The sequence below is a fragment of the Panthera onca genome, chromosome A2 (assembly GCF_046562875.1).
Source record: "Panthera onca isolate mPanOnc1 chromosome A2, mPanOnc1 haplotype 2, whole genome shotgun sequence".
Classification (NCBI taxonomy): Eukaryota; Metazoa; Chordata; class Mammalia; order Carnivora; family Felidae; genus Panthera; species Panthera onca.
This window is the reverse complement of record NC_138340.1, coordinates 155739614-155760529: the sequence shown is the minus strand read 5'-3', so window position 1 is coordinate 155760529 and position 20916 is coordinate 155739614. Positions and strand designations below refer to the sequence as shown.

Here is a 20916-nt window from a genome sequence, read left to right as displayed (position 1 = left end):
AACTAAATCTAAGAGCAATTTACACACAGAAATAGATGATTAGGCTTGCACTAAAGTCCACTGTGAGCAAGGTTTGCCTATTCGGAAGAAGACAAGTTTGTAACTAAATTTCAAGTTTTCAGGTGAACTATGAAACTCACATTTAATCCCCAAGAGTAGATGTCTCTAAAGCTGTTTTAGGAATTCTAACCAATCCTGTTCTTTAAGCCATGAAGTCTTATGTATACATTTTTTTTCTTAGTATAATTCTAAACTTCTCAACAGTGTATTTTTTTGTACCTCTGTTTCAACATAACAGCTGCCTTTCCTTGTGCCTCCACATACTCAGATACCATGGAGTTCAAGTAACACATAAATTCCTGAACTGACATTATGCCTTTTTCTAATAGTGCATGTGACTGGTGGTGGTGTCCGTTATTCATCAATAAAGTAGCTTATGTTTTCTTCTATACACTCAAAATTCAAAATTTTTTTGTAGTCTCACCACTTCAATGACAATAGTTAAAACCCTAAAATAAGAGCAAAAAGACCTAAGTTTAATTTTAGAGTGAATCAATTATCAAAGATGAGAATACAAGTCCAGGAACTGCTCTGAGCCTTGGTTTCCTGAATTTCCCACCTTAACAGGGTTGTTGGGAAGGGCAGAGAAAAAAAATGTAACAGGATTTTAAACTGGAATATAAAAGGCTTTATGATATCCTCTAAGTTTTCTTGAGAAACTTTCGGTCTATCCTATCTATGTCTTTCCTGGTCTTCGGGATCATGATTCCTTTTTTCCTCTGCCAGTGGCACTACCAGCATCTGCTTTCCTCTTTCCCCACCTCCTTGCCATTACATTTTTTAAAAATAGACATTTCTATCTTCTCTTGATCTCATACGAGATAGCACCTTGAGTAGAATGCAAAATTCTTCTGAGAGTTCCTGAGGAAGGTCTGGAAGGTTACCCTCACGGATGTGATGCCACATGGCACCATTGCTGGGTAACGACTCTGCTCCGGCAGCCACTGCAATTGTTAATCCCAAGGCAAATATGTCTGCCTTGGGAAGGTGCCGATAATCCTTCAAAACAGAAGACGGGAAAGCCAGTTAGTTTGCTAAGTGAATTGAGTCTAGATCAGGACAACGGGCGAGAGAGATTACTGAGTACGTAGGAGGTTAAACAGACACAATGGGCAAGGTCACATCTGCTGTGGCTAGTGGTTTATTTCTAGAGAAGACAAAGGATACGGTGCAAATCCACCTGATTCACACTGCTGTGCCCTGAAGAGTTTATTCAGAATCTTAGCGTCATTTTGTTCTGTCAGGCTCAAAGAGACTCCAAGCATAGATAAACTGGTCGCAGATATGATCATCCTGGAAGGAGTTAAATCCTTCCTAGCCCTGACTCTGCAGACATCCTGGAAGGTAGACAATAACCAAAGCTCATTTCACCAGAGCTGGTGGTGCTATCAAAAGGATGATAGCCTGATAAAGATGGGTTGAACCAATAAAGGCTTCCTTTCTACTAGGGAATTCATGAGTTTAGGAAGTCTAAGAAAGACTAGAAACAGTAAAGGAACTTTATAAAGAACAGTAAAACCAGTGATTAATCCATGATTGAACCAGCTTTGCTCATGCTTTTTTTAAGTTTCTTTCTTATCCTCAGTCTCAATTCTGAATAGGAAAAGAGATAATGTAAAGTTTAATTATAAATATATACTTTTCATTTCTTGTTCTGTGAACCTTCATTTGAGAGTCAAAGGATTCAGTGAATTATAAAATGCCCTCTGTTTGCCTGATCTTTACCTCGTGTAAAATCTCATTAGCCAGGAAGCGACTATCTCCCTCCTCTACCTTTGGTTCGTTTATTGATGTCACATGACCCAAGTCACCTAAAAAAAAGAAAAGAAAAGAAGAAGAAGAAAAAGAAACAGAGCCCTTTACAAGCATGTCTTTAAAACTGGAATAAATGGGAGTCATCAGTATACATTTTATAGGATGATAATATACAGGTCAAGATTTAAGGCAGACTCACCAATTTTATATATCACATTGGCAGAGAGAAACCAGTCAGCTTCATTTTCAATCTCTTCTGGGGCTACAGGAGAATCACTTTGCATCTTATGACAAATGAAGATGTTACCTAAATAAATACAGAATTAACGTAAGTAATGACTCCTAAGCTTTTTTACCCCCAAAGAGTCTTTTCTGTATTTGACATTTTGGCCGCCCTCCTTTCCTCCTCTTCTGAGTTCGTGTAACAAGACTACCAAGGTTTCTTATCTTCCATAGAATCTCTGAACAACTCAGTGGTTAAGAATACCTATTTTAGGGGCACCTGGGTGGCTCAGTCGGTTAAGCATCCGACTTCAGCTCAGGTCATGATCTCATGGTCCATGAGTTCAAGCTCCGCATTGGGCTCTGGGCTGATGGCTCGGAGCCTGGAGCCTGCTTCCGATTCTGTGTCTCCCTCTCTCTCTGCCCCTCCCCCATTCATGCTCTGTCTCTGTCTCAAAAATAAATAAATGTTAAAAAAAAAAAAAAAAGAATACCTGTTTTAAGTGAAACTGACCTCAGACACACCCCATCCTCTGAAGAGGCTGGTGGCTTCAAAACAAAGAAAGAAGCCCCTGAAGATGGTTACATTTCTCTGAGTTTCACATTATTGAGTGTCAAAAACATTAATTTCTGTTCACTTTAGTCGGTGCTGAATTAGAAAGAGTATATACAACAGTAGTCAAACACATTCAGGATGTAGCCAATATTTTCATACTTTGGCTTTTCTAACTAGGAAAAAGTCTTTTCTCTGTCCCCTGGCCCTGGACGGGGGGGATGGATAAAACTGTTTGACTAAGATTTTCAGGGAAACACATGAAAGAAAGAAATTTTGCCAGCAAACAGCATCTTCAACACTTAGTAGGTACACAGACGACAATTCTGACACAGTGGGGAAAGAACTAAATCTGGCCAAAGGAGCAGAGGGGAGCCATACTGACTAGGTTTGATGTCCAGATGCACCATGCCAGAGTTGTGGATGTACTTAAGCCCAAGGGAAATCTGCAGAAGGATGTCCTTGAGTTTCGGCTCTTGGAAATGATTGCCAGACTTTGTGTTTTCAGATATAGCAGCCTGCAAACTCCCACCTAGGAAAGAACAACAGAGAGCAGCCCCACAGAATGGAGAAAAGGTATGAATCTTAATAGATGGAAGCATAGTAAACATTCAGTAAATTCCTCATGAATGAGTTCAGTCCAACAAATCTAGATTATTGTCTAGATAACAGTAATATCTGCCCTCCCGTCTGTCTATACCACAGACATATTGGAAAGAATTACAGGACTTTGAAAGAAAAAAATAAAGTGCCGTAGCCCAGGTATCCAATATGTGGTGACATTGCCTTGAGTATGCCCTGCCCCAACTAACATTTTCAAAGTGTTACCTGATTATTAAGCAGAAGGCCAATCAAGCCTGGACAGATGGCTGCTATTAGCATTGATGATTAGTTCAGAGTCCAGCTAGTAATTATAGGCCACTAGTAACTTTAATGAGTTCGAAGTTTAACTTCAATATACACCTAAATCCTTTTTGAGCCATAGTATTTGCACATACACTACAGACTCTTAGTTTATCATTGTTATCAGTAAAAAATAAGGCCTGGAATCATGTGACCCCCCCCCTCCCCCACCACTGCCAATCTTGGGTACCCCGTCCTAAGGATTTAGAATGCTTCTGAACCCTTTATTTTGTTAATCTGCATTTATTGGCAGCCTCTTCAGTCAAATTGTAGAGTCCTGGGTCTCCCTGGCAGTTAGAGCTCCAGCCCTCAAGTATGTGTCAGAACAACAGGATCTAAGATACTAATGGTTTTTAGGAAATCCATATTTTTAAAGTATCCTATGTAATATTCAGTTTAAAGATTGATCTTTCATGTTAAAATAATTCAGTTAAGAAAGAAGAAGAGTTTCAGCCCTTTCCAGAAACACAAAGAGGGCTAAAGTAAAGGGTGTGTCTTTTTCCTGGGAATCTTCTTAAAAAAAGATTCTATGTTCTATAGATGACCTTAGCTAGAAAGGAAGAGTATGTTGAAGCTTATTAAGACCACAGCCACCTCAAGTCTGTTTGCAGATGAAGTTGTGAGGTGTGCCAAAGAGAAGGAAGCCTGTATCCAAGGCCCCCATGTCTACTGGAATTCATTTCCCGCTAGACTGGGTGTTCATCCGAGACCCCCATCTTATCCATCCTCACTTTCTCAAGGTCTCGCATGCACTCTGCACATATTCTGGACTGAAGGTCTATCCTGGCAACAGAGGCAAAGGAAAGACAAAGACAAGGAGCCCATAAAAGGTATGCAAAGAAGAAGCACCCTAGCGGCACTTAGCAACCTTTTAACGTGGTCTTCTAGATTATAAGCAGAGATATTGCCGATTCCTGAAGAGCTACAGGTGTTTAGTAAGGGTAACTAGACCAGTACCAGCAGCACTTTTAATTACTTAGAAGCCCTGCAGGTAATATTCAAGTTAGCCAAGTAATAATTAACAACAGTAAAAGTTACTGGAGAGCATTTATGCAAAGGTATTAGGATATCTTTATTTTGCTACAGCTAAAGCCAATGGTCTCCCTCTTATTGAGGAGCATAATTAACTGTTCTTTGCCAAACAGTATTAAGGAAGTCTGTGTGTATAGACAGAGCAATACTGAATGAACGATAAACCTCATCCCTCCTAATCTCAGCTATACCGGAGCCTTAACTCCATAACCCAAGATGCCATCTGGAGACAATACTGTAACTGACAGGATTGTGCCCTAGGAGGAAACAGCCAGCTCCTGGACAGCTCTTCTCAAACCATCTTGGTGAGATGAGTTGCCAAATTCTTTTCTTTAGATAAAATAAAGATACTTACCCCACTTGGCTGAGGGAAAAAGGAAACTTAAGAAAAACAGATCTATGTTTTTCTGTCTGCTTATGAAACCTGACAGACACTAAAACAAATAGCAAATGCCTTCCAACACTGAAATGTAAACAGCAGACCAACAGGATATTCTGTTCATACATTTGTATTCTCAAAATCTTGATTTTATGTTGCTCTCTACAACACAAGCATATTTTCCTGCTGGTAAAGTTATTCCTTGTTTGGTGGGAAAATATAACCAATATATGGTGTTCCACAGATGGTGCAGACTTCTGGGTACCACATCACTAGAACAAGGGGAGCATGCTTCGTAAAACTTCAGTGACAGAAGACATCACAAGAAAATACTGCCTCTAGCGAGAGGTTAATCGTTCCATCCTGAATAGTTTGGAATCCTGGTGGTTGCACAATGGATCTACTGCTGGAAAGCTTTCAGATTTCAGAGGCTGACCCACAGGTGACGGGTAGGGGATCTTGGCAAGGGTGAGGGTGGAAGAAGGAACATTTGATTGGTTTAGAGTTTAGGAGGGACAGTAGGGGAAATCAGTTAACTGCTGGTCTCTACTAGTTATGATGTACATTATCTAAAACATCCAATTTATAATCTGAGTAAACCATAACTCTACATGTTCTAGCCTGACTGCTTTGACAGGCTGGGGGTACAGAGCTAAGGGTGGCAGGCATGAGGAGGAAGAGGTGAGAAAGAGGGAGAGACAGAGGGTAGAAGGAGAAAGGAGTAGAAGGAATCAGGCACTAGCTACTCTGCTACCTTACAAATACTTTGGACTTAACTCTCCTTTATTTAGAGCCACAGGGCAGAGTCTCAACATGGATTATCCATAACTACAAACAAGACAAGTATAAGGGTGTGCTTTATTTTCCGTGATCAGTTCACATTTGAAAGCAATGTATGTGAATTACATTTTGATAAATCAGAACTACATTTTAATTGGCAAGGACACAGTGAAGTTAGTGGACCACCATGGCAAACAGACAATGATTCCTCTTCATCTATCACATCTTCTTGAAAATCTGCTGCCTGGAAACATCCAAAAGCTCTGTATTCCTCCCACACTTGACTCTGCTGATCTTATTTCCTGTTATAGGGTCACTTTAGTCCCATCAGTCTCCTTACCATCTGCTAGGTCAGACCCATCCCCAATGTCATGCCCTTTGCCTGCTTGCTGTTCCTCTAATAGATGTCTTCTTTGCTCTTCCTTAAACTCTGGTAATCCTTCTGCAAAGTCTCTTTCAAGTCTTACCTCCTTTTTGAGATTTTCTTTGGCTACTCTAGTAACAACTGTTTCTGAGTTCTCAATCTGTATCAGGTTTTGACGGTGTGCTAGCATTTGATGTAGGTTGTTCCGATTTTTCAAAATAAGAAGTATTACTATCTCCTAAGTAGATATTACTATCTCTTTACTCAGTGGGATTGACATCCCAGAGATCACATAACTGGTATGCAGTATAGCTGGGTTTTAGACCCACTCCTGCCTGACTTTCAAGCCCAGGCCCATCCCACCACACTGTGCTGCCTCTTGCTCAAATTTGTCTTCTCCGAATGCTTTTTATCCATAGCTGTACCACCTGGTTTTGCACCAAATGGTCTCATGTGGATTCACTGTAAGCGAGCAAGTGGAATAAAGCTCCTCAAAAGACTTTTCTCACTCTCTGGTACAGCTCACCCTAGAACTTAACAGAATGACACGTCTGTAGAAGGTATTCAAATGTTGCAAAGAACTAGAAGAGGACTTGTAACAGGCACCATCACTCCACCTTATTCTTTTTTGAACATTTGAAATCTTTACAATGCCCTAAATCAGGTTAGATTTGTTTTGTTTTACTTTCTTGGTTAATTTTTATGATTTGCCATTATCTTTGTTAGTAGTTGAAAGTCATGAAAATAAAACCAATCTTGGGGGATGGGAGGGACAAGAATAGGGAATCTCAGGTTACAGTAAGGAGGAATTAGGAAGAAAAGTCTCAACATCTCAATCACAAGGAAAGGGTCCATTTTTTATCCTGAAGAGACTATTAGAAAAAGGGATTTTTCCCTTTTCAGAAAAAAAAAGTTCACAGTTAAGACTACAAGGAAATCAGGCTCTAAGGAAACACTAAGAGAAATGCCATTAATTTGCATCATATGTGTGCCATTTTCTGTGTTTCTAGTGTTTCATAATATTGTTTACTTAACCTACTTGTAGATATAATGATAAAGCTTTGTCAACTGTCCTCAAAAGTCAGGCTATGCTTACATACTCAGGGCTATCTGGTGGCTACTAAAATTACTCAAAGACTGTGCTATTAGAGAAACTTCAGCGTAGGTGTACATGTTGTGGGGGAGGGGAGCAGGTTTGAGAGGGGTGCCATTATCCAATATTGCCATGGCCAGAATATAGATCACCACTCGTAAAAGGATGGCAAGCTTCTATTTAATTTGGGAGCATTTTCCTATTTTACCACTGAACATTTTGATGAAAAATATCTGAGAATAATAATATGTAAAGATACTGCTAGGTCACCCCCTTAATCACAGAGTAGAAATACGTTAGGCCAAAGGACTACATTTTGCGATGTAAGTAGCCCAGAAAAAAAGTTTGACCAGTTATTTGTGTATGTATGGTCCTGAAAGACCTGCGAGAATAATCTGAAGTCACTGCATTTCATTCCCAGCGCTCACCCCATGCCCTTCCTCTGGTGAGAACACTAAGCCTCAAAGGTAACAACAATCCTCAAATTCAGGAATCCGCTTGAAAATTAATCAAAAGTTGGCTGTGTAAGTTTACCACCCGCTCCCCAAAAATGGTACAGAGTATGACTTGCTTCTCTAAGAATATCTAGCAAATGGTAAGAGGAGGATGATTTACCATTCAAACCACTGGGGTAAAGGTTTCTAAGTATTGAGTAAAGTGTGAGGGGATTAGTAGCTTCTGGGTGTCAGCCACACATCACCTCTGAAAAAAATATGAAATAGTATAAACCTGAAATTCCTTTTCAATGCAACTTCGTGTCTCCTGCTCTCTGCTTCCAAGCAAAACTGTAGTACAGACCTTTTAGGTAGGACTCTGCTACACGTGGCATAAACTACAAGGGGGAGGCAAAGATTTTCTTCCTGGGGACTAAAAGTTCATCTCCCTCTCCACCACTGATAGTCCACATACTTACCGTTGCAGTATTCATTCTGAATGATCATGTGGTCATCTTCTGCCCATGCGGAGTAGTAACGTACCACATGGGGGTGATGCCCAAGCACTGCATGAGCGTAAACTTCATGCAAAGCCAAACTCCTAACAGACAGACAAGCATCAAGAAAAATGAATCAATATACACACAAATGTTTCTCAAAGACAAGATATGAGGCGTTATTTTTTTTTCAATGTTTATTTCTTTTTGAGAAAGAGAGAGAAAGCAAGCAGGGAAGGGGCAGAGAGAGAAGGAGACACAGAATTGGAAGCAGTCTCCATCCAGGTTCTGCACTGTCAACACAGAGCCCGACATGGGGCTTGAACCCACAGACTGTGAGATCATGACCAGAGCCAAAGTCAGACGCTTAACTGATGAGCCACCCAAGTGCTCCATGATATGAGGCATTATTAACAGTGGCAGAACGTTGAGTGCTCATTGCTTGCTTACTATTTTACCTCATTTAATTGTCATAACTACTCAGTAAGATATAGTGGCAAGGATGAAGGCTTTAGAAAGCTCAGTGACTAGCCCAAAGTCAAGCTGGTGATAGTAGACCTAAGACCAGAACCTTGGTCATCCTGGTGCCAAAATCCATGGTGTTTGTTTGTTTGTTTGTTTGTTTGTTTTCATTGAACATGGCGTATGTAAAGAGGAGTCTTGGGTTGCTATTATATCAATGGCAGACATGCTTTGAGTCTTAATTTCACTGTATCACAATTTAAAAAAATATATTGATGGGCTTAACAAGAGGCCCACCATAGACTTGATGAAGGATATTGTGATGGGTCCTCTGTCTTCTCTGTGAAGGCTAGAAAGTCATAATATTGCACTCAGCCAATATGATATAGTCATAGGGACAGTCTTGGGGACTGCCAATATTCATGATTCATTATGGAATAGGAAATCCAACACAAAAAAGTAGCATGTGGTACTAGATGAATTTCAGTATAAAAATGAAGAATTCTAAGGCCCATAATTTCAGGTTCAGCAAATTAAGCATTACATCCCCACAGTTCACAAAATACATTGGCTGAATCTGGAAATATTTGTTTTCCTTGTAAAAGGAAGAACTTTTGAACAATTAGTTCTGAGAATGAAATTTAAATTTTTCTTAATTTCTCACTTGTAGTCTTCAAAACATTGATTTCAATAGTCATAATGAATTTAGTAATGAATTCATTGTTAATACAAAGTGGAGATAACCAATGAGTTAACACTAACTTCCTACTTGGCAATATTTCTAATGAATGAAACAGGAAGAAAATCCCTAAATCTATTCATTAAAGAAAAAGCAGTTAAGACCAGTAGTAAAAGCCTCAAGAACCATGAAAAAATGCAACATGATTGTTCCCAAATTATCATGGTACATTTTAGGAAATAACTTATCTCTGACTTGGAAAATTCAGAAAAGTTATAAATGTGAGACCACATACAATGGAGGGGGTAGCAATAGGTATGTTTTTAATGACATCAGTGCCATTATTTAAAAATGTTTTGGGGCGCCTGGATGGCTCAGTCAGTTAAGTGTTCAATTCTTGGTTTCAGCTCAGGTCATGATCTCATGAGGCTCTGTGCTGGCAGCCTGGAGCCTGCTTGGGATTCTCTCTCTACCCCCTCTCATCCCGTCCCCAATTCATGCTGTCTCTGTCTATAAATAAACAAACAAACAAACAAAATGAAATGTTTTAACAAGAAACAACTTTCCAAATCCAAGTTTATACTTCTAGTACATTTCAAAGGTACTTACTCATTTGATGATCCTGCAAAAGGTTTCATGGAACGTTTTATTGCATAAACACATCCATCCAGCCTCTTAATACACTTGTAGACTGTACCAAATTCACCAACTCCAATTTTTTCTACCTCCAAGAATTCTTTCTCGTAGCGGGAAGCCATGTTGGTTTCTCGTAGAACACATCTCTGAAATATTTTATTAAAAAATTAAAATAATTCTAACATATTACGAGCAATAAATTTAAGGCATATTCCTAAATTTCTCTAAGTTTTCAAAAAGACTTTCAAAGCAAATCTATTGGATTTTGTCTGTGTATTTTTTTTAAATTTATTTATTTTTGAGAGGCAGAGCTCAAGCACGGGAGGGACAGAGAGAGGAGGAGACATAGAATCTGAAGCAGGCTCCAGGCTCTGAGCAAGCAGTCAGCACAGAGCCTGCATCACAGGGTTCAAACTCACAAACTGTGAGATCATGACCTGAGCTGAAGTCGGATGCTCAACTGACTGAGCCACCCAAGTACCTCTCTGTGTCAGTACTCATAGTAGCAAGAACCTCCCAATTGCCGACTACCTTCTTTGTACTCTTTATAACCATCTATACAACTCTGTACTTGCATTGTTTAATGTTTTTTAAATTTCTTTGGGGGGTTTTAAATTTTTATTTTATTTTTTAATTTACATCCAAGTTAGTCAGCATATAGTACAATAATGATTTCAGGAGTAGATTCCAGTGATTCATCCCCTATGTATAACACCCAGCTCACCCCATCAAGTGTCCTCCTTAATGCCCCTTGCCCATTTAGCCCATCTCTTCACCTACAACCACTACAGCAACCCTCAGTTTGCTCTCTGTATTTAAGAGTCTCTTATATTTTGTCCCCCTCCCTGTTTTTATATTATTTTTGCTTCCCTTCCCTTATGTTCATCTGTTTTGTATCTTAAATTCCACCTGTGAGTGATGTACCGGCATCCTTTAATAGGTTAGGTCTTTTTCTAGGTTATTTCTGTTGTCTGGAATATTCTTCTTCTCATTCTGTTTTTAGAGGGGACACACCTGCTCACAGAAGAGCTACTGTCCTCAGCTGAGACAATGGCTGGGATCTGGGTGGAACATGTTAAGGGGTAGCGGGGGGGGGGGGGGGGGGGGGGGGGGGGGGGAAGGACACCACCCTCTGACTCCTGTCTACTTGTCTCACACTCTGGCTGCTAATACTTTCATCTCAAGTTGAGTAAACTTAATTTGTGTTCAATTTGCCTCCTCAAAAATCTTAGTCTGGAGAACAAAATTATCAGATCGATTACCTCAGTTTATAAGCTCAGGTATAGCTTAGGATCTCAGCTTCCTGGCTCACTAGCACTATCCCCCGTTGCCCAGCTAGTAAGTAACCCTAGACACATCACTGAACTCCTTTATTAGGTTTCTCATCTAAAGTAAAGTGAGGATGATAGAAACTACTCTTCCGGGTTCTTTTAAATATCACATGAGAAGACGTGTGCATGTGTGCCTGTGTGTGTAACTTAGTTCAAGGCCAAGCACACAGTAAATTCTCAGTAAATGATAGCTAAGATGACAGAAAATCTCCACAAATTTATATGAATCTCAATCCGAACTGATTTATCTCCATGAAGTCCTCATTTTTCAATGTCCCCATTAGCAAGAATTTTTTCATCTAGCTTTGAGTTTAAACCATCTTGACTCCTACTACCTCTTCATTTCAACAAACAATGCCAATCAGTCTCCATTAGCAAGATCTAGAATTTTCATTGCCTTTGGCCAATCTCAAGTTCTCTTTTCTCCATACCTGAAGTTTCTACAGCTACCAGCCCTCTCTCCATCTCTTCAAATGGTAACACATTTTGTAATCAAAAATAGTAATCGTTGGGGCGCCTGGGTGGCCCAGTCGGTTGAGCATCCGACTTCAGCTCAGGTCATGATCTCACGGTCCATAGGTTCGAGCCCCACGTCAGGCTCTGTGCTGACAGCTCAGAAGCCTGGAGCCTGCTTCGGGTTCTGTGTCTCCCTCTCTCTCTGCCCCTCCCCCACTCATGTTCTATCTCTGTCTCTCAAAAATGAATAAGCATCAAAAAAAAATTTTTAAAAACAGTAATCGTTTTTGCAAAATGATACCATAGAATCAGACACACCTAATTATCTCCCGCAAGGAAGCCAAACTTCTGGTCAGAGGCTTCAAGGCCTTCTACCAATTGCTCACCCACTATACCTTCCCAGCCCCATCTCAGACACCAAATAAGCCAGCTTACCATCCACATCAGTCCCCAACCTCAAGCCCTCCCCCTCTTGTATACTGAATATTGAACATAGGCACGTTTTCATATTATAAACATCTTAATGGCAATTTAAAATTCCACTTTAAAATATAATTTATTTGGCCATTTTTTTATTAGACATTTAGGAGGGTGTGGTTTTTTGCTTTTTGGGTTTTTTCTTTTTTTTTGTCTATTACAGTTAAGGCTGCGGTACACATCTCTGCTGATAACATTTATAGTATTATTTTCTTAGGCTAGGTTATAAAATGAGGGATGCTACATCAAAAGTTGTGAACACTATTTAAAAGTCAATAGGTACGGACACATTTAAGAGCTAAAATTTTACATTTAAACTTCCAGCTTTATGCCATTTTTCTCTGTCCTGTTTTTCCATTTTGGGGGGCCTTAAATATCTTGAATTTTCCCTTCACTTCTGTACCTCCATGAATATAGAATTTTTCCCGAAATCAAAGATAGAAGCAGTAGCCATTAATTTAAAAACACTCCAAGGTAATGATTCAGCAATATGCAGGTCAGACACTGTCTGATAAAGTAAGAACTAAGCAAAGAATGTAGACCCTGATGAAGAGTCCAGATAAATTCAGTTGCAAGGCACATTTGTAAATCTATGAAGTTAGGGGTGGAGGGGGGGGGGAGAGAGAGAGAGAGGTGATAGGACGAAGTGACCGAGTCATGACAGCTGGAACAGAGAACTGTGCTCACCTTGGCAGGCAGCCCTGGTTCTACATCGCTTTCCCCTGGACCAGCTTCTCCACTTAAAAAAAGAATAACAAAATGAAATGATATCGATGTAGGATTAGCAGTATAGAGCTTGATACTATACTAGGTTCTGGGGCTCTAAGAGTGAATAAGACCATTCCTTTTCCCCTTCAGTTTTTATTTGGGGACAGGGATAAATAGAAAATTTCAACATAAGACACTAGGAAAGAATAAGAACAAGATATCAAGGGATACTATAGACAGCACCCAAATCATGATGTCACGAGTAAAAGTCTTTCCCAAAAGAGAATGAGTTTCCAAGCTAAGTTTCCAAGAATGAGTAGGAATCAGCTAAGGGGCAGGAGTGGGGTTCTAGGCAAACAGAGCAGTGCTGAAGAGTGGAGGGGAGAGTGCACAGAACATGTGACACTAAGCACTCTTCCCTGCCTCACTTCCCCTCCAACACCCACCTCCCCTGAACCTGGCCTTGCACTAGGTTCACAGGCAGACCATCGGTGTAGCAGAATAAGCTCTCACACTGGCTAAGAGATTTTCAGTGACTTTGCAAATCAGCTGAAGTCTCTGACAGATCCTCTCTTTGGCCTGAGCACTTGCATTCAGGATCTCTAAGCAAGATTTCAATTACTACCTCAGCCAGCTCCAGATTTTTCTTCTGCAGAAGTACAGGGTAGAAATGGCAAATGGAGGAGGACATAACACTCATGGAAACAAACTGATGCTGGACGTTTGTGACTTAAGTTTAATATTACATTCTAATACTTCATAAAATAACAACACCACAATAAGGAAGGGAGAAAAGTACTTTCGCAGAAGCACTGAGAGATGTTACTCGAGTATCCCCACTTTCATTGCAGGATTGCAGGAAATTCAAATTAATGGTGTTTTCTGGCTAGCTGCAGTGAGATGTGAGTCCATTAACTCTGATGGTTTCTAAAGAATCCTCAAGAGCTAAAACCAATTCTGGGTAACAGAAGTGGGCCTGTGTACTTGTGCTAAAGTCCCATTTACTTAAGATCCAGGAGATAGTACGGAGACAACCTATTCTGGCCACAAAGCTGGTTAATACAGAGTCACTGATTCCAAAAGAAATATCTCAACCTAACATTAAATGCTCTGCGGACTTCACATGGTTAGCTGTGCATTTATTTAGCTGAGTACATATGAACACAAATGACTGACTTCCATTCTGTAAAAAGGAAGCCTTGAAGAGACATGGTCAAGAAATGTCCCTGAGTAATCTGCACAATCCTCATCTGGACAATTTCTACCATTCAGCGGCTTTGTGGAGCATGCAATTTGGCTTTCCATTCTTAGCACCTCCAAACGCAACACTATCTTTTTTCTCAGTAGTCGATCTGCCATCACCTGTGGAAAAGTTCAAATCCTTGCTCTATAGCCCCGAGTCACACAAGCTAGACTTGAAGCAGTAGTAAAGGATGAGCTACACCTTGAAGGGTGAGCTACACCTTCCCCGGGGCTAGCCTTCTGTTAACCAGAGGAGACCTCCTAAATGCAATTCTGTAGCTCATTCAACTTGCTAATGGAAGTCAGCGGTCTATGGCTTACTCTGCCCTATTCTTTTATAGAGAAGGGCCCTCACAGTACACTTCAGAATGGGGATATGCTGGAATCTCTGTGCCAAAAGCAGGTCACAAACCCACATTAACATTTAGGAAGGAGGGGATGTGTGAACTGCATTCAAATAGAGTTCTTGTTCCTAATCTTACTTTTACACTCTTCCTTCTACTTGACCATAGTAAGATCAGTTCTCAAAAGTTAGAGGCAACAGTACACTTACAGATCTCTTCGGGCTTTCCTCTTGCCATTGGATTGAAGGAATTGTTTTCTATAGGACTCTGGCGTAAAGGGATTAATATTGACCAGAGCCGATGAGGTCATCTCATCCACAAGGGGAATAGGTGTGAGCCTCAAGTGCCTAGAGCCTCGGGAGGGGAGCTTCTCTGTTGAAGAAATCACTGACTGGCTCAGCAGACACTGAATGAGGATGACAAAAAGGGAAGACAGAAGGAGTTTAGTTAAAAAAAAAAAAAAATCCATTATCAGCTAGTTAATATTTGAACCAAAGAATGTTATTGCTGAAAAGGAATCAGAGGTTATCTGGTTCAGTGCAAACTAGCTGCATTGTAACTGGTCCTGTTATGAAAAATAAAGATTCCTGGTCTTCCTCTAGATATTCCAACTCAAGGAATCAACACAGGAGTCTGTACTTTTGTTAAGCTCCACTGCCTTCCCCTGGGCAATTCTGATGACCAGAAAAATACCAACTCTACTTCTACCACTAACTTTTTAAAGATGATAGGCTGAAGCTTAGACAAACAAAAAGGACTCTAAAAGACCTGGTCCTTATGTTCTCAAGGTATGCTTTAACTCCCCCTCAATCATTCATCCAAACATTTGTTTGGTGCCTCCTAATTAGTAGATACTGGGCTAGATGCTGAGGCATACATAGGTGAATTCCATCTCTTGAGGAATGCACAGTCTGTTAGTCACCAGCCCATCAGTCTTGCAGAACAGGAAGGATTTCATAGACTATCTAATCACGGAAGAAGCTTCCAGTTCCACTTATAATACAACACCAAAGGAGAAAATTTCCATAAAATGGGGTAAAGAAATTGAGAAATAATCATCTGAGCTTTGTAGTGGCTAATAACCAACATACCAATAAGTAGGAAAATGTGGTGTACTTCCCACTCCAAGTGGGGTACAGTAAGAGAACATCAGGCCTACAAACTTACCAGAACTAAACAAAAGGACAGAGGTGACAGGCCAAAGACAAAGAATTCTGAGGAGACAGCAGAATGCCATTATGACCTAAGTCAGGGGCCAGAGGAATGGTTGTGTTATGGGCATAGCAGTAGACACAGGGCCATGATATAACCTCGTAATCATTTACTGTGGGGCTCTTTCTAAAAGAATGCCACTATTTGACATTCTCTGTCCATGGCTTTCAGAGTAGAAGCAGAAGCTAGACTATAACATGATTCACGCTATAAAAATGTAATTCAAGAATGTAAGAATACAAAGAATGAATACTGAAATTAGAAATCCAAAATGACAAAAGCAGAAATGAAGGAAAATACAGAGTACACCCAGTAACCTAACCATTTTTTTTTATATGAAGAAAAAGGCCTTGCTGGCGTCAAGTTTTTACAAGGGTTTTACAGGTCTTAGAGTTTATAGGATGAACAATCCTGGGGCTATTGTCAGACAAAGCTATCAATGATAAACTCACAATTTTCCTGTAAGTGTATTATAGGACTGAGTACTTGCTCAAAGTACAACTGTACTATATAATATTTCTCAATTGTCTGTGACTCAGGCAATGAACATAGAATTACAGTAAATCGGTCCCTGAGAAGCAGTTTTTTGTGATACTGATGATTATATGGAAAGTAAAACGTATCTATCACATATGAAACAGTGGGGCATCCACACCTGAAATGATGCACATCCTGGTGACCACACTTCAAGGACAACAAAAAGAGCCTAGACATTTTCTGACAAAAGGAAGGAGAAGTACCACATCAAGGCAGACAATATCAGAATTCCTAATCTGGAAATATGAAGGCCGATAGATTTTGTGAGCTCTGCTTATGACACAGGGAAATATATGAATTATATTAACATGGATTTTTATTGCCAGAATAATAGAATAATGAGTAATTCTTTTGGAAATTCAAAAGAACTTAGTTTGGAACAAGGTGTATGAAAGGAAGTTCTGCCTAAAAGTAGAGCAGACTGAAAGTTTCTGGAGAAAGATGTCCAGATTGAGAGTATAAATGTGTTCCAGGGAGTATAGCTAATTCTAGAAGTAACAGCTCTGGTACAGAGGATAGAGGGGAAGAAAAATTGAGGAATACCTCCCACCTTCAAGACACAACATCCTAGTGTCTCAGGACTTGGAAAGACTTTAAAGGCCCAGTTGGTACAGTTAGTCCCCTGATGCTTGAATCCCCCCTACAGTGTTCCTACCAAGTGATCATCAACTAGTGTTCAGTGCATTTAGCCACAGGGACATACAGCCTCCTTGGGACGCTCTTCTATTTCCAGATAGTTCTGCTAGGAAGTCTTTATGGTGACCTGAAGTCACTTCACATGATTTCTAGTCCTATCTCTTGGGCAAGCCTGAACTAGGCAAATGCTCCTTTCCTGTGCATTCTTGTCTTTGGCATAACACCACTGCTGATCAGTGTCCCCTCTCTCTCTTCTGATCCAAACTATATTCCTCACAAAGTGTGCATTCTTCAGTAGCATTTCCAGTTTCCCTTTCAAGCTCTGTTCTTTTTCTGCCCCTCAAATCATGGCATTTCCAGAATTCCTAACTTGGACCACTTCTCTTCTTACTCTGGCACCCAGGCTACTTGAGCTTATCTGCACCCAAGGCTTCAACAACTTCCAAAATGCTAATGACATCCAAATTTAGATCTCCAATTTAGTGTTTTCCTGCACTCCAGACTCATTTATCCAATGATTTACAGGACATGTCTGCTTTCTCCAGACCTGTATGTCCTCTAGCATCAACTATCTTGATTCAAGATATCATCTACTCAAACAAGACAGAAGCCTCACAGGACCCTAGATCCCTCATTTTCCCCTCAACCTCTCCATCAAGTTGATGAGAGAACAAAAGGCAAGCTAAAGTCTATTCAGACCAAGAAATTCATATAGCCCAGGAATGAGGATATTGAAAAAAATACACAGGACTGACTTGTTAATAATGAGGGGAAAATCTTTATATCCAAAAATAACCAATGGAAGGTAATATAGGGTTTATACCAGGCTACTTATTTGGGCAAAAATGCTTTAAAACATTGAATTAAAAATACATTTGACGGAGTGAATTTAACAGCTACAATAAAATAAGTCTGCCAATATTGTACTATTTGTATGCAAGTAAATCTGGAAGGTACCATCCACACCCCCCTCCCTTTCAAAATCAGTAGAAAGGCATGGAACATATCCAGGAGAGGACTGGCAGCTTGAGGTCACACAAATGCCTCCTTGCAAAGGCTAGAAGTTCCTACTAGTGTTTGTTGAGATTTTCACTGGGTGGATCGAGGCCTTTCCATGTCCAATGGAAAGAGCCACAAAAGTCACCAAAGTTTTGTTGCAAGAGATTATTCCTAGATTTGCCCTCCCACAATCCCTCCAAAGTGACAATAGTCCTTTTACTACATAAATAACCAAACAAATAGCATGAACTTTAAAAATTAAATGTTTTCTACATTCAGCCTGGCATCTACAACCCTCTGGAAAGGTGGAGAAAGCTCATCATACTTTGAAACAACTCCTTGCTAAACTTAGTCTAGAGACCCAGGGAAACTGGGATATTCTTTTATGAGTAGAACTTCTCAGGATTAGGGCTGCACCAAAACAACCTCTAGGACTCAGCCCTTTGAATGGTATAGAAGACCATTCCTTACAGTGGACCAGTTATTGGGTGAAGATTCTAATACTTTATTAAATTATTCACTCAAGGCTGGTTTAATTCATAAGTTACTTAATGAATATACTGATCACATGCTCCTAAAACTTGGTTTAACTATAACTGGAAGTCCATCTCATGTAAGCCCCAGAGATGTGATTTATTTAAAAGATTGGGAGTCTAGGGGCACCTGGGTGGCTCAGTCGGTTAAGCGTCCGACTTCAGCTCAGGTCACGATCTCGCGGTCCGTGAGTTCGAGCCCCGCGTCGGGCTCTGGGCTGATGGCTCAGAGCCTGGAGCCTGCTTCCGATTCTGTGTCTCCCTCTCTCTCTGCCCCTCCCCCGTTCATGCTCTGTCTCTCTCTGTCTCAAAAATAAATAAAACGTTAAAAAAAAAAAAAAAAAGATTGGGAGTCTAATACAGCAGGGCCTTATATCCAAAATGGAAAGATCCAGGCCCCGCCCCCCCCACCCCCCACCCCCGGGAGACTTGGTTAAGTGTCCACCTGATTTCAGCTCAGGTCATGATCTCAGTTTATGAGAGTGAGCCTTGCGTCAGGCTCTGTGCTGACAGTGCAGAGCCTGATTGCGATTCTCTGTCTCCCTCTCTCTCTGCCCTTCCCCTGTCCATGCGTGCACACATGTGCTTGTTCTCGCTCCCTCTCTCTCTCTCTCTCTCTCTCTCAAAATAAATAAATGAACTTATTTTAAAAAATAGAAAGGTCTTTATTGGGTCATATTATATACTCCCACTGTAGTCAAATTAGAGGGATACTCTTCCTGGGCTCATATCAAGAATAAAACCTGTACCTCCTTCACAGAAAAACCAATGAACAAACTGACATGCCTTCTTACTCTTGTGAACCTGTACAAGATCCCAAACTGCTCTTCAAACAACGATGACCTTCTTTACCAACCATGGAGATACTTCTTCGCTGTCTACACCGGACCCAGCTGCCTCTGCCTTGTAACTCCCCTGTACGTTCCCCAACTGAACGGTGTTGGCCCATAGGTAGGGACATCTATACGCCCCTATTCAGCAGTAAGAAGCTAGAAAGAGACCTTCTGCTTTCAACAATCTTAAAGACTTAAGGGTAAGATACGAGGAGAAAACAAAAAGCAAGCTGACAGAAAAACACGAGCTGACACCCCGTAATTCCCACCTTCTCCACGCTTAAGGTGGGATATATAACATTCCTCAGGCACTAGGAACTGCCTAAGAACAAAGGCAAGGGAAAAATAAATGGGCAGTTGATAAAGATCACAGGCATGTAGGACATGAAACTCCACTACAGTTTGTAACTGTCTTAATGATTTACAAGAATAACACAATAAGAAATCTCCAGGAACCTATTGACTCCTATAGGCCTTTCCTGGATCCCTAACATCACCTTCACCTCCATAGGATGGAAAACCCTATATAATCAGTCACTCCTCACAATCACAATGCAGCTCTTTCTGTCCACAGGTCCTGGCCCCAAGCTGTAATAAAAACACCTTTTCGCAGCATAAAAGTTCTCAAATTCTTTCTTGACCATTGAGCTCGACAATCCCACATCAAAGTCACTTACCAAAGCCTAAGCATCTCTCACTTTCTCACTGTCCACCACTGACCTAATTCAGGCCTTTCTCCTTTGTTAGCCGATCTGTCGTAAATACTGCTGTGCCTCAAGGTCTCTCCCACAACATGCCAGCCTTCACCTGATGGTCAGTTCTTCAAAAAGACCTCTGATCAAAACCATTTGATGACTGTCTGTAAGTTTTCAAAATAAAATCTGGGGGGTTTCTGGGTGGCTCAGTCAGTTAAGCGTCTTGACTTCAGCTCAGGTAATGATCTGACGATTTGGGAATTCGAGCTCCACATCAGGCTCCATCTGACAGCTCAGAGCTTGGAGCCTGCTTCGGATTCTCTCAGTCCCTCCCACACTTGCACTCTCTCTCTCACTCTTTCAAAAATAAATAAACACTAAAAAAATTTTTTTAAAGTAGATCTAGCTCTGGCCTCACTGCCTGCACCCTCTCACATACAGGCCCCTGTCACTGAGCAACATGCAATTTCTAGGTGGGACATGATCTTTTCCCTCTTAACTCAGTAGATGCTTTTCCCTTGGCTTTCAGTTCTCGTTTCCGTCTTTACCTAGTTCATTCCAACTCATCCTTGAAGACTGCTCTCAGGAAGGGCATTCCTGATCTTGAGACTCAATTCCCAATCCTTTCTCAGCATGCCTGATCCGAACTTTATTGTTTCAGTTGTTTATCTGTATTCATTTTTTGGGTGCTTTTTGATGCAGTGAGTAAGGTTTTCCAGCAGAAGGTCCAATATCAACGTGCTCCATTTTAAGTGAGTGAATGAAATGAAACATACACACCGTGTCCCATTTCTTTTCCTGTGTGGTCTTGCTCAGAGCCATGTTCTTTCAGCCCACTCTCCACCTAATTTACATACGTCAAAACCACTCTGGAAGCACCTGTCATACAGTGTCTATATCACCCAGTCTTTCTGCTGATTGTAAGCACTTTGAGGGCAGAGACTGTCTTGTACCCCTTGCCCACACTGGCTTCTGGAAAAAGTAAAAGGATTATTGGTGTTGGGACCATTGAAAAACCCACAATGGACACCTAAGCATATGAAAGCCATTTGTCCACAATACAG

At 40.7% G+C, this 20916-nt stretch overlaps 1 protein-coding gene and 1 long non-coding RNA gene across 2 annotated transcripts in view; one reads left to right on the top strand and one right to left on the bottom strand.

The window, feature by feature from the left end:
- WEE2 (WEE2 oocyte meiosis inhibiting kinase) overlaps nucleotides 1-20916 on the bottom strand; it is a 28816-nt gene that overhangs the window by 6248 nt on the left and 1652 nt on the right. Inside the window, exons 2-9 of the mRNA XM_060633299.3 lie at nucleotides 14617-14813; nucleotides 12801-12852; nucleotides 9823-9995; nucleotides 8055-8176; nucleotides 2976-3122; nucleotides 2015-2122; nucleotides 1786-1871; nucleotides 889-1059 (exon numbers count right to left, since the gene is read on the bottom strand). Of these exons, the coding sequence (XP_060489282.3) occupies nucleotides 889-1059; nucleotides 1786-1871; nucleotides 2015-2122; nucleotides 2976-3122; nucleotides 8055-8176; nucleotides 9823-9995; nucleotides 12801-12852; nucleotides 14617-14813 (1056 nt within the window). The remainder of the gene's footprint in view (nucleotides 1-888; nucleotides 1060-1785; nucleotides 1872-2014; nucleotides 2123-2975; nucleotides 3123-8054; nucleotides 8177-9822; nucleotides 9996-12800; nucleotides 12853-14616; nucleotides 14814-20916) is intronic.
- Nucleotides 2056-19752, top strand: LOC132679608 (uncharacterized). Its single transcript, XR_009610248.3, has 5 exons — nucleotides 2056-2143; nucleotides 3099-3166; nucleotides 4711-4830; nucleotides 5149-5346; nucleotides 19085-19752. It is a non-coding gene; the product is annotated as an uncharacterized LOC132679608 (long non-coding RNA).